General features: G+C 37.2%; 1 protein-coding gene across 1 annotated transcript in view; it reads left to right on the top strand.

Annotated features, from left to right (window-relative positions):
- GRID2 (glutamate ionotropic receptor delta type subunit 2) overlaps positions 1-14,399 on the top strand; it is a 1,463,802-nt gene that overhangs the window by 1,248,629 nt on the left and 200,774 nt on the right. Inside the window, 1 exon segment of the mRNA XM_047717994.1 lies at positions 8,637-8,832. Within this exon segment, the coding sequence (XP_047573950.1) occupies positions 8,637-8,832 (196 nt within the window).

Genomic DNA, 14,399 nt, shown 5'->3' on the forward strand with positions numbered 1-14,399 from the left:
CTTCTCTTGGGAAACTCTCTTTGTGTTCACAAGTAAAAAATCCTAGCCCTCTGCCTTCTCTGGTATCATTCAGAATTGTTGGCCTCAGAATCTCAGATTCTGCTCTCTTGAGAAGGAAGAAACTCTGACACTTTGAGAGGAAGAAAGACAAAATCACTATACTACTCCACCAAGGATTGCTGTGGCTGAGTTCTTTGTGAATTACCCTGCCCCACAAATTATACTTTTAAGCTATACAATCTAATCTTTAATGAGAAAACCGTATTTCTTCCACAAACACGACTTTGATCTTAATCTTTATAAAAGAAGGAAGTTAACATTATTGGGCTAAAGAACGTTAATCTCTTCCCTGAGCCTGTTTTCAGTAAGTAGTGGCACCCCTCATGCACTTAAAATAGTTCTTACTGAGTCTTCAGTAGGGACTGAGCCATTAGCAATCCAAATTGTCTTCTGACAATTAGAGTCTTGCTTGCCTCATCCTTGACTCTTGGTCCCCTTATATTTAATCAGATTTTCTGTATAAACCTGTGTCTGAGAAGGTTTGGAAAATATCACTGAAGAGAAGGAGCTAATAAAATGCAGAAATGGGGTTTCTCAGAAGACTAGTGGTCTTTAGCTAGGCTACTAGTTGGAAGATGGGAAACCTTTCTGAGGTGTTAGTCCATTCTTTTATAAACAGAGCATACACACTCTCCTTCCTCTTTGTGTAAAAACTCAACCCTGGAGAGGGGAAAAAAAATTAGCTTTTGGTAATAATACTCAGTATTACCAAAGGTTACTATTCTCTCCCTGTTCTAGTTCTTACCTCTTCCTTAGCTCTTATAATCATGAGTTCTTTTACATTTTTAATCATTTCAGTTAGCAGACTTAGTAGAGCAATTTTTGTCACCATTTCAGCTTGCTTCTGAAATTTTAGTCAGAAATCACTCATCAAAAGAACCACTAATTAGCTCCCTTTCCACAATGCTTAGGTCTCTCTTTCAGGAACACACATTCCACTCTGTACCAGATCCTATGTGACCCAGAAGTATGGACTATAACTTTAGCTTTTCCAAATACTTTATTTCAGTTCTATTTGTTTGGGTTTTCTTTTTATTTGTCTTGCCTCTGAATTTATTTATTTTATCTACATGGCAAAATGTCTTGTTAAGTAATTCACTGGTGGTCTGATAGAGCTTTTGCAGCTGATTTTATTACAGGAGAAATTTCCAAATCTCCCTTAAAAATTAGTTGTTATTTTTAAGTGCAAAATACTGCTGGCCATGATTAGTCATTTACAGAATGGCTGGTAATGTATAATAAAAATCCCATTTTTATGCAATACTAGCTTAATGGGAATGCTGGCTTTCCAAGACGAAAGCATGTTTCTAGTAAAAAGCATAGCCAAAATATGTGAGCTTCATTGACTGCTCTTTTCCAGACCCTGGGCCAGGTTCTGAGTTTCAAAGATGAACTTAAAGAAAAATTATGGGTATCAGCGGAATATATACTAGTGAGTTAACCAAAGAAGTAAAATTTCATAACAAAATGCTAAAATGTGAACATATTCTAAGTGTTAGAAGAGCACAAAGAGGCAGCTGAGTATGACCTTGACTTGAAGGGAAAGAATTCACCAGGTAGACAGGGAGACATCTTGTGCACAGCAAATGCCTACCAAGCAAGGAAAGATGAAATGGTTTGTTTGTCTTATAATGGGAGTATGAATGAGGCACAAGTTTGTTTCTGAGAATGGAAAACAATTTTAAGCCAAATTTTTGCAGGTATTGAATGCTATGGAGTTGGAAGATTTGGGGGGCAATGGGGTATATAGGAAGTATTTAAATAAAACTGGGATAGGATCAGACTTATATATCAGAAAGAACACTTCATCTGTGTTTGTGGGGGGATGGATTAGAGATGGGAGAGAATAGAGATAGGGAAAAGGTTTAGAAATAATTCTCCAGGGCCTCCTGGATGGCTCAGTCAGTTAAGTGTCTGACTCTTGATTTCCTCTCAGATAATGACTTCAAGGTCCTGGGATTGAACCCCTCATCCAACTCCAGGCTTAGCATAGAGCCTGTTGCTTGGGATTCTCTCTCCCTCTCCTTCTGTCTCTGCCCCTTCTCCTGCTTGCACTCTCTCTCTGTGTCTCTCTAAAATAAATAAATAAATAAAATCATTTAAAAACAAGAAAGGAAGATTCTCTAGATAGAAACACTGAGAGTATTAGCAATGAGAGGACAAAGGTAGTGACAGATTTGTAAGATTCGGGAAGTAAAATATACAGCAGTTGATAAGAGATTAGTTGGGGTAGGGGACTTAGAAAGGCCATGGTGAGGAATCTGAAAAGAATTTAATTGGTGGGAAAAATAAGGAAATAGTAATTCCAAAAATTATAACAGAGAATAACAGTAATAATAATAATAGTAATAGTGATAGTAGTAATAAATAATAAAATTAATAATTGCAACTACCAGTAATGGAGCCCTTATAGAGTGTTAAGTATTAAGGGGTCTTATATCCGTATCTACATCAAACCTCCACATACCTTGTTACAAAATTATTATTTTCCCTATTTAATAGGGAAGTGGATTTCAATTTAGAGAAAATTAAATAACTTGTCCAAGGATTGAAACTCAAATCTTTCCATCTTCAAAGTCCAAGTTTGTAGAACCTAAGAGGTTGCCCAGTGCGGGCCATTGGCTGTACCTCTCAGAGGTAGGCCTGCCTTACCTGACCACTGCAGTCCATTTTTCAATACTTATTTCTTCTTCTTAGGTCTCAGTAACACTAAATATCAGTCTAGTGGAACTTTATTTGGCATATTAGTAGTCTTTTTAGGTTTTAAATTTTGGAATACTTTTTCTTTTTTTCTTTTTTCTTTTTTTTTTTCTTTTTTCTGGAAAACCTGCCTCTGAAGTCACCAAGCTCTTGGCCACAACCACTGAACAGCAGTGGGAACCAGGCAGAATTTTAACATGGTTACTGATGGGCTCTTAGAGCTATAACAATATCTTTTCCTTTGGTAGATGCTGAAATCAGCATCCAGAGGAAGAAACTGTGGGAGAAAGGAAAAAAAAAAAAACCTGAACTGAGTTGGAAGACATTTTTAATACATCCCCGTTTGCTAGTCTCTCTTCTACTGTCAGCCCCTTGGCCTGAAGGATCTAACAACTATCCTATCAACCACGTTCCATTTCTTTTTACCCTGAAGAAAAATCCCTTCCGATGTGATAACTTCAGTTGCTTTGTTCCATTTCGTTAAAAATGGGACTAGGGGCGCCTGGGTGGCTCAGTGGGTTAAGCCGCTGCCTTCGGCTCAGGTCATGATCTCAGGGTCCTGGGTTCGAGCCCCACATCGGGCTTTCTGCTCAGCAGGGAGCCTGCTTCCTCCTCTCTCTCTGCCTGCCTCTCTGCTTACTTGTGATTTCTCTCTGTCAAATAAGTAAATAAAAATCTTAAAAAAAAATAAAATGGGACTAGACTTACAATTCCCCAGAGTTAAAGCTGACAGCTGTGTGTTGCTGAGCATTACGTAAAACCAAACTCAAATGTTTAAAAAGAAGAAAGGGAATGAAGATGGAAAAGAAAGACTTATATGTCTTATTTTAAAGTTTATATGGGTAAGATCTATTCTCTTATTAAAGGAAAATAGGTAAAAATATGAGTGAAAGTTCACTACAGAGGGAAAAGGCATTAGATTTTTAATTAGTTGACAATTTTAGAAATGTAAGTAAATAGCAACACATTCAAAGTTATGACTATTCAGTATCATTCATGAATCTCCTCTTCAGCAATATAAAGGGATCACCCTGCCACATACCAAATATCCATTAGAAATTATTAAATAGGGGGGCACCTGGGTGGCTCAGTGGGTTAAAGCCTCTGCCTTCGGCTCAGGTCATGATCCCAGGGTCCTGGGATCGAGCCCCGCATCGGGCTCTCTGCTTGGCGGTGAGCCTGCTTCCCCCCTCTCACTCTGCCTGCCTCTCTGCCTACTTGTGCTCTCTCTCTATCAAATAAATAAATAAAATCTTTAAAAAAAAAAGAAATTATTAAATAGGGCATTATTCAGAGATGGATCATTGTAATAATAATCTCCATATAAGACAATAGAGGGGTGCAGTTGGTTAAGCATCTGATGCTTGGTTTTTGCTCAGGTTGTGATCTCAGGGTCATGAGATCAAGCACCAAGTCAGGTTCCAGGCTAAGCAGGGAGTCTGCTTGAGGATTCTCTCCCTCTTCCTCTGTCCACTCATGTTCTCTCTCTCTCCCTCTCTCACTAAAATAAAAAATCTTTTTATAAAAACTAAAATAAAATAAAAATAAAACAATGGATAAGTTAGTTGAATACTGATGTGACATGTCCTCTTGTATTCACCCTTAGACACTCTTATTCTCTCCATTTATAGTTGAGGAAATTCAGGTTAACAGGGGTTAACATCACACAGCCCACAAATAATCTATCTGCTCGACTTTAAAATCTAACTTACCCCATGTCAAAGCTACTGCTATCACTAATACCTAATATCAGAGTATCACATGTATCAAAATTAATTTTCTATGTTTGAAGGGTTTTAAGTGCTTGTTTTTCTCATGGAAAGAGTTTGCAATCAGCCTAGATCCACCCAAATTCCTGAAATTGACTTTACAGAAGTACCCTAAATTACAATTTCTAAGTACATATAATGTTCATGCAAATAAGTAAATACCACTTATCTATCATCTTTCAGTATTCTTTAGTACCCATGGGTTGCTAGTAGTACAGGACACCAGGAAAAATAAAAGTAGAATTTTGAAAAGATGATGGGAGAACAAGGCTTAAAGTAGCAAACCATTTGCTTTCTTTTATTATTCACCACTTATTGCTAAAGACACTTTTTTTTTTAACTCTATGTGCGGTGTGGGGTGTGGGGTTGGGAGAGGGGGACTCAGGTATAATAGATCTGCAGAGTGATTGTTTGCTGAGTTTTATGTGGTAAATGTGAGTTGTGTGAGATTAAGTGGAGAAATGGAATATATCAGTATGAGTATATTCCAAATTAACTCCCTTCTAGAATGCTCTAGATTTTCCCATTTCCTCTGTGACCTGGGTATGCATTGGCAATTGTTAAAAAAGAAATGACAACAATTTCCATGGTAAATTAACTTATATATTAGGTTCTTATTAATTATTTTAGAATTATTTTGCATTTAAAACTGATTTGGGGGGCACCTGGGTGGCTCAGTGGGTTAAGCCGCTGCCTTCGGCTCAGGTCATGATCCCAGGTCCTGGGTTCGAGCCCCACATCGGGCTTTCTGCTCGGCGGGGAGCCTGCTTCCTCCTCTCTCTCTGCCTGCCTCTCTGCTTACTTGTGATTTCTCTCTGTTAAATAAATAAATAAAATCTTTTTAAAAAAAACTGATTTGGCAAAACAAACCAAAAAAAACAATGATTTGGCATATCTAAGTAATACTCAGATGTTGAACTTAAGATACAATTTTTTTGAGGAATACCACTTGTAGAAGAATTTACTCTATTTCTTTTAAGGGTTCATACTATAGGCCATTCCTTTTCTGCTGATATTACTCTAAAATCTTACCAGCATGAAAAATAACAGAATGACCACATAAAATGGTCACTGTCTTTCTGTGTTGGGCTCCTAAAACAGCCTTCACTTTCTGTAATAAGCTGTTTGTGCTCACTTCAATTTGCTTCATTTTATTTTTGTCACTTTTGGTACTGTCTCAGTGTACTATAATGGAACAATGCTGAATCAGGCAAGCTGTAATTTTTATTGCAAGCATATCTCAAGGCAAATTTATAAGCTGAACTTGATATCAGAAATGAAGCTGGAGGGAACATGTCTTTGTTCTAAGTTACAAATGCTCTGCTATTCTAAATCTGAGGTATGTTGAACATAAAATGCCTTTTTTTTCCCTAACATCAGGAATTTCACACAGGCAGTATATTAAGAAATTCCTTTAAAATTTTTACTATGTACAAATCAGTTTCACCAACAAAACTATTTGTATGACAATTCTATATTCAAGTTGTAAAGCTGATATTGAAGGTGAGTTATGCCACAGAAAATGATTCTATTAAAACGATCCTAACATTTGATTTCAATTTTCTTTTCATGAAAAGCTAAGAGGAAGTGTTAATTTATTTAACAGTATTTTACTGGTATGACTAGTTGGGCAAACAAATTATATATTTAGAGGTGTGGGCATACAAAAATTTTACCCCTAGGTTATGATCTTACCACCACCAAATTGAAAGTTTCCGAGAGTTATAATACAGGTTGATTGCCAAATGTTCTAAACAGCTAGTGGCCAATCCCATCCTGGGAGGGTCTCTGATGAAATGTGACATGGCCTTCTCCAGCCATGGGACCTTCTGATTTTAGAAGGTGCAAGCTCCATAAAACTAGCTAGCCTAGGCTCTTGTATTAATAGGTATTGAACAAATTGCTATTTGCTCCTGCTATTATAACCTGAATTGATAATGTTTCATTTCTTTTTCCTGTGTTACCACTTTAGATCGTCCTCCACTAAACAATGGGAAATAAGTTAAAATGTTAATGTTTTTAATAGTTTCACTCCCACCACTGGAAACAGCAGTGGATGAGAAGTAAATGATCTTTGGGAACAAGAGTCTTATTGCTATACTGTTAACAAGATAATTGTGGGATATCCCAGGAGAAAGTGCCCCTTTTACTCTCCTATGAGGTTGTACCCTAGCTATGTGTAGCTTGATTTTATTCCTGCTTTTGTCCTCAGTTATTCTTCATACTGTTATTTCATCTTTTTACAAATGGTAGAATTAATTTAATAGTTGTAGAATAGTCCAGCAAATTTTTCCTTGGAAATAGTCATTTTTTTAAATATAATTTAATTTATTTTTTTTCAGTAATCCATAATTCATTGTTTATGCACCTCACCCAGTGCTCCATGCAATACGTGCCCTCCTTAATACCCACCACCGGGCTCAGCCAACCCCCCCAACCTCCCTTCCCTCCAAAACCCTCAGTTTGTTTCTCAGAGTCCACAGTCTCTCATGGAAATAGTCATTTTTCAACACATTATTTTAAGCAGAAGTACAGAACAAAAAGGAATTATCATGGTAGTTTCCATAGAGTAAATGATACACATTGACAACCTAAAACTCAATAAAATGTAGATTAAATTTTGCTGAAAGTTACTATTAGAAAATGGCATGAATACTCCTCTAGCAAACACAGCCCATAATTTATTGTTTGTAATACAGTTTTGCACATGATGGAAACTGGTGACCTGCAAGAGTATTCCCAACACCCTTGCCCAATGCTAGTGTTGTTTGCAAAGGCCCCAGGAAATCATTAGCAAACTCCATCTAGAAACAGACCAAAAGGTCAAAAGTATACATAACATGAGTTTCATGACCCATGGCTGTGGAGGGCTCTGAATATTCTTGTTCAAAATATGGTATAGTGTTTCAAAGCATCTGCTGCCATTTGCAGAGGTTAGTGAACTTGAATATGCCAGCGTCTAATTTTGTACAGTATGCCAAAGACACATATTTGTTCTTAAACCTCAGACATTAGAGTTGAGCAGCTACACAAACTCAAATGAGTTTCAGTGCAGCAGTAATTGGTTCTCCAAGTTAGAAAATACAGAGCAGCTCAGAAACTTAAATGTAAGGAAATTGACCACCAATTTAAGATGAATAACCTAGGACAAGTAGATACCATCTATATAACTCAAAGATGGATGTGAAAATCCTGATCATTATTATGCATAAGAGAGAGCTAAAAATATATTCATCGTTCTGGAAACATGAATTCTATTCTGTTTGAATACAAATAGAATCTCTCTCTCTCTCCCTCTCTCTTTCTCTCTCTTTCACACCCACAGACACACACATGCATGTGCACACACACAAACTTAAAGCAAATAAGAGGCAGTATCTTGCAGTAAAAATACTATAGCTTTTGAAGCCTACATTTGAATCTTATCTCATCCCTCACTGACTGTGCCACACTGAGCAAATGCTTATACTCTCAACCTGAGTTTTCTCATTGATAAAATGGGTGAAATACTTCTGAGAAATGGGACACTGCTGTGAGAATAATGTATGTCAGTTGTTGGCATGTATATGGTAGCCACTTGTTAAATAGTGATTATCATAAATACTAATTTTTAAATATACACTTCACCTCAAAATGGGTTGTTCATGCACAATGTAATTATTTTAAAAAATATTTAAACATAGATACCTAAAAGAACATGGCTTAAGGCTTATAACATGTAGTTGTTTTTTAACTAAATGGTTATGTGGTTATCCAGCAATCTAATTTGATTTGTTTTTGCCTTGATGGAATTGCTAGATCTAGTTTTGGTTTTGGTTTTTTTCACAGTGAAGGCTCACACACACACACACACACACACACACACACACACAAGAGCACTGTCTTACCATGAGAAATTTTCATTTTTCTTTCAGTAATGATTTCATCTTCTCATGATTCATGTGTCATACACCCTAACAGCAATTCTCCTTATATATTACATTTTAATATTAAGAAACCACAAAATAGGAAAGCAATTTGACATCTGTATTTACATATATTATTCTGTTTCCTATAACTTTATTTCCAATTTCTTTCTTGTGTCTCTCTTCTCTCCTAAACATGAAGATCTCTCCAGGACCTCTCCAAGCAAACAGACATCCCTTATGGCACAGTACTGGACTCTGCAGTATATGAACATGTCCGCATGAAGGGAATGAATCCTTTTGAAAGGGACAGCATGTATTCCCAAATGTGGCGGATGATCAATAGAAGCAATGGATCAGAGAATAACGTTCTGGAATCCCAAGCAGGCATTCAAAAGGTACTGGTCATTGTTCTGCTATAATAGTCTAGTCTGCTATTTTGTCTCCTATATTTGAATTGCTACATGAAGTTTGGTTTATTTCTTTTCTAAAATTTTAACTTTGACACAGAGTCTGCAATTAAATTATACCTCGTATTGATTTAAAGGAGATTTTGAGTTGGCAGAGTGCTTAAGCAAAGGGAATTCAAAGCCTTCTGTGCTGTGTCTAATGGATCTGTCTCCAATAGAATTCCAAAACTAGAAAACATAAACTAGTATTTTGTTCAGATTGGTCAGCGACTTATGCACATGAAGACTGAAAAGGTTTTTATGAATCTCATTCCAAATATCATTAGGGTTATCCAATTCTTTCAAATGACTTTGGGGTATTTTCTATACTGCATTTCCTTTTAGATGAAACTTTATCTTTACTTATGATTATGTGGTGGATAAAAGTTAATCTTGTCAACAAATAAGGTTCCTGCAAATGTCTATTTCTATTCCAAAAGTGAAAATCTTTATTTCTAGCTTATTTTAAATAACCATCATTTAGAAGTTATTTTTATCAGGGGGGAGAAAAACCTTATGAAACAGTCCTTTGTGTAAAACATGAAGCTAGTTTTTATTCTGGGCTGTGGTTTATAAACACCTCTACAGAAGTAATTCTTTCTTCCTCAAGTCCCATCAGTCTGCACGAGAGAACTGAATGATTTTTGTTTAAAATTATCCCTGTGGTTAGCACAGCGAAAATCACAAGGGTTGACATTCAATAAATAATTGTAGGATGAATGAATGAATGCATGCATGAATGTCAATTATAGCAACAAAGGTGGTATACACTTTTTCTCTGTAACCTTCCACAGCGGAATAATTTGGATCCCGTGTCTGAGCTCCTTGTTCAAAAGGCAAACTTACTATGTTGGAGAATGTTTTGATGGCTATAAAAAATATTCTGACACAGGTTCTAGCATTATTCTGTGTCTTTTCATATGATGTCCTTCATCTGCTACTGATGTTATGGTTCTCTAGAGTCAGCCTAGTTGGCATCATTATTTTGAAAACTGAGGATGCTGATATGAACCTCCTTTAAGTCCTAATGATGCATTAGGATGTGAATTCCTTGAAATGTTAGCAATGGCCTCTAACTCCATCACCCTTATTGCATTAACCCCAGTTTCCCAGGACCCAAGTATTGATCTTAAAATCCACTGGCTTCTAGAAGTTCAACAATTACTAGAAGGATGGGGGTGGTGGTGGTGAGAGTGGGTGAGTGAGTGGACCTATATGTTGTCTGGAGGAGATGGGAGGGTAGACATTTTAGGCTTTACTAGGTACTCATGGGATGTGAATGAACTTAAGCCTCAGAATAAGAATACTAAGTCATTTTGGGAAGAGTTACTTTCCTTCATATTGTTAATTGTTAAGAAGAATTTTATTTTCTTGGGGATAAATATAGTCACAATTTATATTTTTATTCTATTTTAGAAGCCAAAGCTCTCCATACTTTACAACCTCTTTCTATAGCATATCATTCCAGAGAAAATTCACTTTTTTAAAAAAAGATTTTATTTATTTGACAGACAGAGATCACAAGTAGGCAGAGAGGCAGGTAGAGAAAGAAGGGGAAGCAGGCTCCCTCCTAAGCAAAGAGCCCAATGCAGGGCTCGATCCCAGGACCCTGAGACCATGACCTGAGCTGAAGGCAGAGGTTTAACCCACTGAGCCACCCAGGCGCCCCAGAGAAAATTCACTTTTTTTCTCCACGCAGACATACAGATTCTCAAAAAATATTTTAAAAGATACATATTCACTCACTCATCACTTATTTATTCATTTTTTCATACAGTATTTGCTAGTGCCAATTATATACCAGGCACTGATCGAGAAACTATACATAACTCCACCACAGAGAAATGATCACTGGATCTGTGAAATGTAAAGTCTGGCGAGAAAAGAAAACTAAAATATGTGATCAAATAAAATGATTTAAATCATGATAAGTGCTATGGAAAAAAACCTTGGGTCCTTCTACAGAAATTAAAGAGAACATCTTTGGGCAAGTCCCTTGGCTTCTCTAAGACTCCGTCTCCTCCTCTCTAAGATTGTCACAGTGTGAGAATTAAAAGCCTGCAAAAGACATTTCAACATGGGTTCGAATACAGTTCATTTTTTAAGCTCAAATGTTTAAATGTAACTAGTTACTTAAAATCTGTGGGCCCCAGGATTTTTATCATGTTGATAAGAATTCCTACTTCACATGTTTTTTGTCATATATATATATATATATATATATACACACACACACATATATATACACATATATAGGCATCAATAAATAATATGATTAAGTAAATAATTACTTCATAAAAAGATCCTTAAGATTACCTGAAAGAATGTAAAGGTGAGCAATTTGTAATGACAAAGCTTTATTATATAGTATCTTCTAAGGTTAAGTTAAAATTGTAACATATTTGAAAAGGTTAATTAATAAAAGAAGTAGAGAAGAATTTCTACTCTTATAATCTACTGATAAAGAGGGCTTATGAGTTTTAAAAAACTGCAAATTGTGTCATCTAGATTTATACCATATTTATTTAGTTTTCTGATTCACTAGAGGGGCAGTGAAGAATGTTCTTATGAATTCATAATGGAAAATATCAAAGTGAAATTTGCTTGTTGTATGTATTCTTTCAACCAAAATCAGAGACAGCTGAAAATTGATTTGATCAAAAAATAGGTAATAATAATGAAATGTATTTCGGTTCAGTTTGCAAGGTCTTGGCCAGCTTCTCTTAAAGCACAAAACCAACCAACCAAAAACCAATGACCTTCTCACCTGCTAAAGCTCCCTGGGAGTCTATAAGATTGAGAACTGTAATACATGAAATGTGGTTGTGGATTCTTGCTTTAGTAACTAGTCTTGCCCATCTCACACAGCAGCTTCCTCTTCTCTGTCATTGGTTTCTAATTTGTTCAGGCAGAAAAGACTTTAGAGGTCTTCCAGGTCAATTTTCCACAAAAGACTAAACTTCTTCTACAGTGTCTTTGACACAAGTTCATATATATAGTAACTGCCTTCCAGGAAAACTTGCATCACTGTGCAAACAGTCCTTGCAATCTAATTACAACTTTAAATAGATACCATTAATGTCTCAGGTTATGTTTGTTCTTAATTGTGCTACTAGTCTCATTAAGTTTCTCTTACTTGAAGGTAGAGCTTTATCCCTTCTAACATCATTCTGCTCATACCAAAGAAAGCTGTATAAATGAGGATTAAGTAAATGAGTTCCGATATGCTATTCTTGGGAGACATTCACCTGTATCAGACTAGCCTAATTAAACTAGAACAAATCTGATTCTGTCTTCCTTTTCCCAGGACATTTTGCATAACCAGAAAAAATGTATACGAAAATATAAGTGAAATATTTAGTGCATTCATTCGACAATCATTTATTGAGCACCTGCTATGTATCAGTCAGTATTTTGGTCACCGGAGTGAACATAAATGAAAGCAAAATTCCTTCATAGAGTTCACATTCTAATGGAGGAAGCAGACAATTAAAAAAATTAAATATGTTGTATTTCAATAGTGATAAGTGTTAAGGAGAAAAAATAGGAGAGGGAGAAGGGGGACAAGAGGGAGATGATCTGCCTTATTAGATCAGATGGCCAGGGAAGGCTTAAGAAAATGACGTTGGAGGGAAGCCTGGGTGGCTCAGTTGGTTGAGTGGCTGCCTTCAGCTCAGGTCATGATCCCGGCATCCTGGGATCGAGTCCCACATCTGGCTCCTTGCTCAGCGGGGAGCCTGCTTCTGCCTCTACCTGGCATTCTGTCTGCCTGTGCTCTTTCTCTCTCTCTCTCTCTCTCTCTCTCTCTCTGACAAATAAATAGATAAAAAATCTTTAAAAATGAAAGTTAAAAAAACTTTTAAAAAAATGACATTGGAAAAAAGACATGAAGCAGATTCAAGAGAAAGAGTTGTATATCTGGGTGACGTGTTTTCAGACAGAGGGTCAGCCGATGCAAAGGCCCTAAGGTGGGAGTATGCCTGGATGTTCTAAGACTGTGAAGGAAGCTAGTATAACTCAGAAATAAGGTGTAACATCAGAAGAATAACAAAATCTGAGAAGTAGAGGGCCAGGTGGTAGGGAGAAAGCATATCATACAGGGCCTTGTTACCTACAGCATAATCCTGCGAACTAGCAACATCAACATCTTGGGAACTTGTTAGAAATGCAGACTTTTGGGGTGCCTGGGTGGCTCAGTTGGTTAAGCAACTGCCTTCGGCTCAGGTCATGGTCCCAGAGTCCTGGGATCAAGTCCCACATTGGGCCCCCAGCTCCATGGGGAGTCTGGTTCTCCCTCTGACCTCCCCTCTCATGCTCTCTCTCACTCTCTCTCTCTCGAAAGAAAGAAAGAAAGAAAGAAAGAAAGAAATGCAGACGCTTGGGCCCCATCTAAGCCCTTCTCAATGTAAATCTCCATCTAAGAAGATTCCCAGGTGATTCATATGCACACTAAAGTCTGAAAATGCTAATACAGAGCTGTACAAAACATTCTAAGTGGGCTTTTACTCTGTGGAAGATACAAAACTTTAAAAGGGTTTGAACAGTAAAGTAACACGCTAAAACTCATATTTTGGCAAATCATAGGTAAAGATCTGACTAGGAATGAAGGATCTGTGCATAGAACTGTGCATAGAACATAGAATAGAGACGTCTCTGGTTATTTAGAGGGCGATATTTATTTTCTCATAGCCTATTAAACTCAGATGGTGAAGAACAAATTATTTTAAAACCCCAGCCATGAAGACTACTCAGGAAGAAAAGAAAATCAGGATTGGTAGGATTAAAATCCTAGCCAGAGGATCCCTATGCATAATACTTCAGACTACAGAGCTCAAAGAGGATATAAAAATCCGATGGGTACTATGGCAACAGGGAAGTGAGGGATGGTGTTGGCAGCCGCAGTTTTCAATCAGAAAGATAGCATCAATTTGCAAAGCTAATTAGGCCACACAAGTTCCAGAGCAGTATGGGGAAAGGGAAACTGACAAGGTCCAGGTGTGGAGCAAAGCCACTGGGCTCAGGCCCCAGCTCTAATGCCAGCTGGAAAATTGGAGAATTGAAATGAAAACCAAGACAAAAGATCGGTCATGTCAAATGGGCCAGTATCGAGGATTTTTGAGGACTGATGAAGAAAGACAAATTCTAGACCTTATGAAATGATGGGGTAAGCCTACCCTCTTTATTGATCTGTGGCTGAAAAAACTGGGTGGAGTGAAGCTATTGTTTTATTTATTCATTCAACACATATTCAGTGAGCACCTATTTACCAGGCACTGTTCTAGGTATCAGGAATCAAACAGAACAAGGAAAGTCCCTGCCCAAATGGAGATTATTTTGTACTGGAGAGAAGAAAATAGACAAGCTCATAAATATATGCTCTGAAAAAAAAAAAATTGAGGGGCGCCTGGGTGGCTCAGTGGGTTAAGCCGCTGCCTTCAGCTCAGGTCATGATCTCAGGGTCCTGGGATCGAGTCCCACGTCGGGCTCTCTGCTCAGCAAGAAGCCTGCTTCCCTCT

Source organism: Lutra lutra, chromosome 2, assembly GCF_902655055.1.
Source record: "Lutra lutra chromosome 2, mLutLut1.2, whole genome shotgun sequence".
NCBI lineage: Eukaryota > Metazoa > Chordata > Mammalia > Carnivora > Mustelidae > Lutra > Lutra lutra.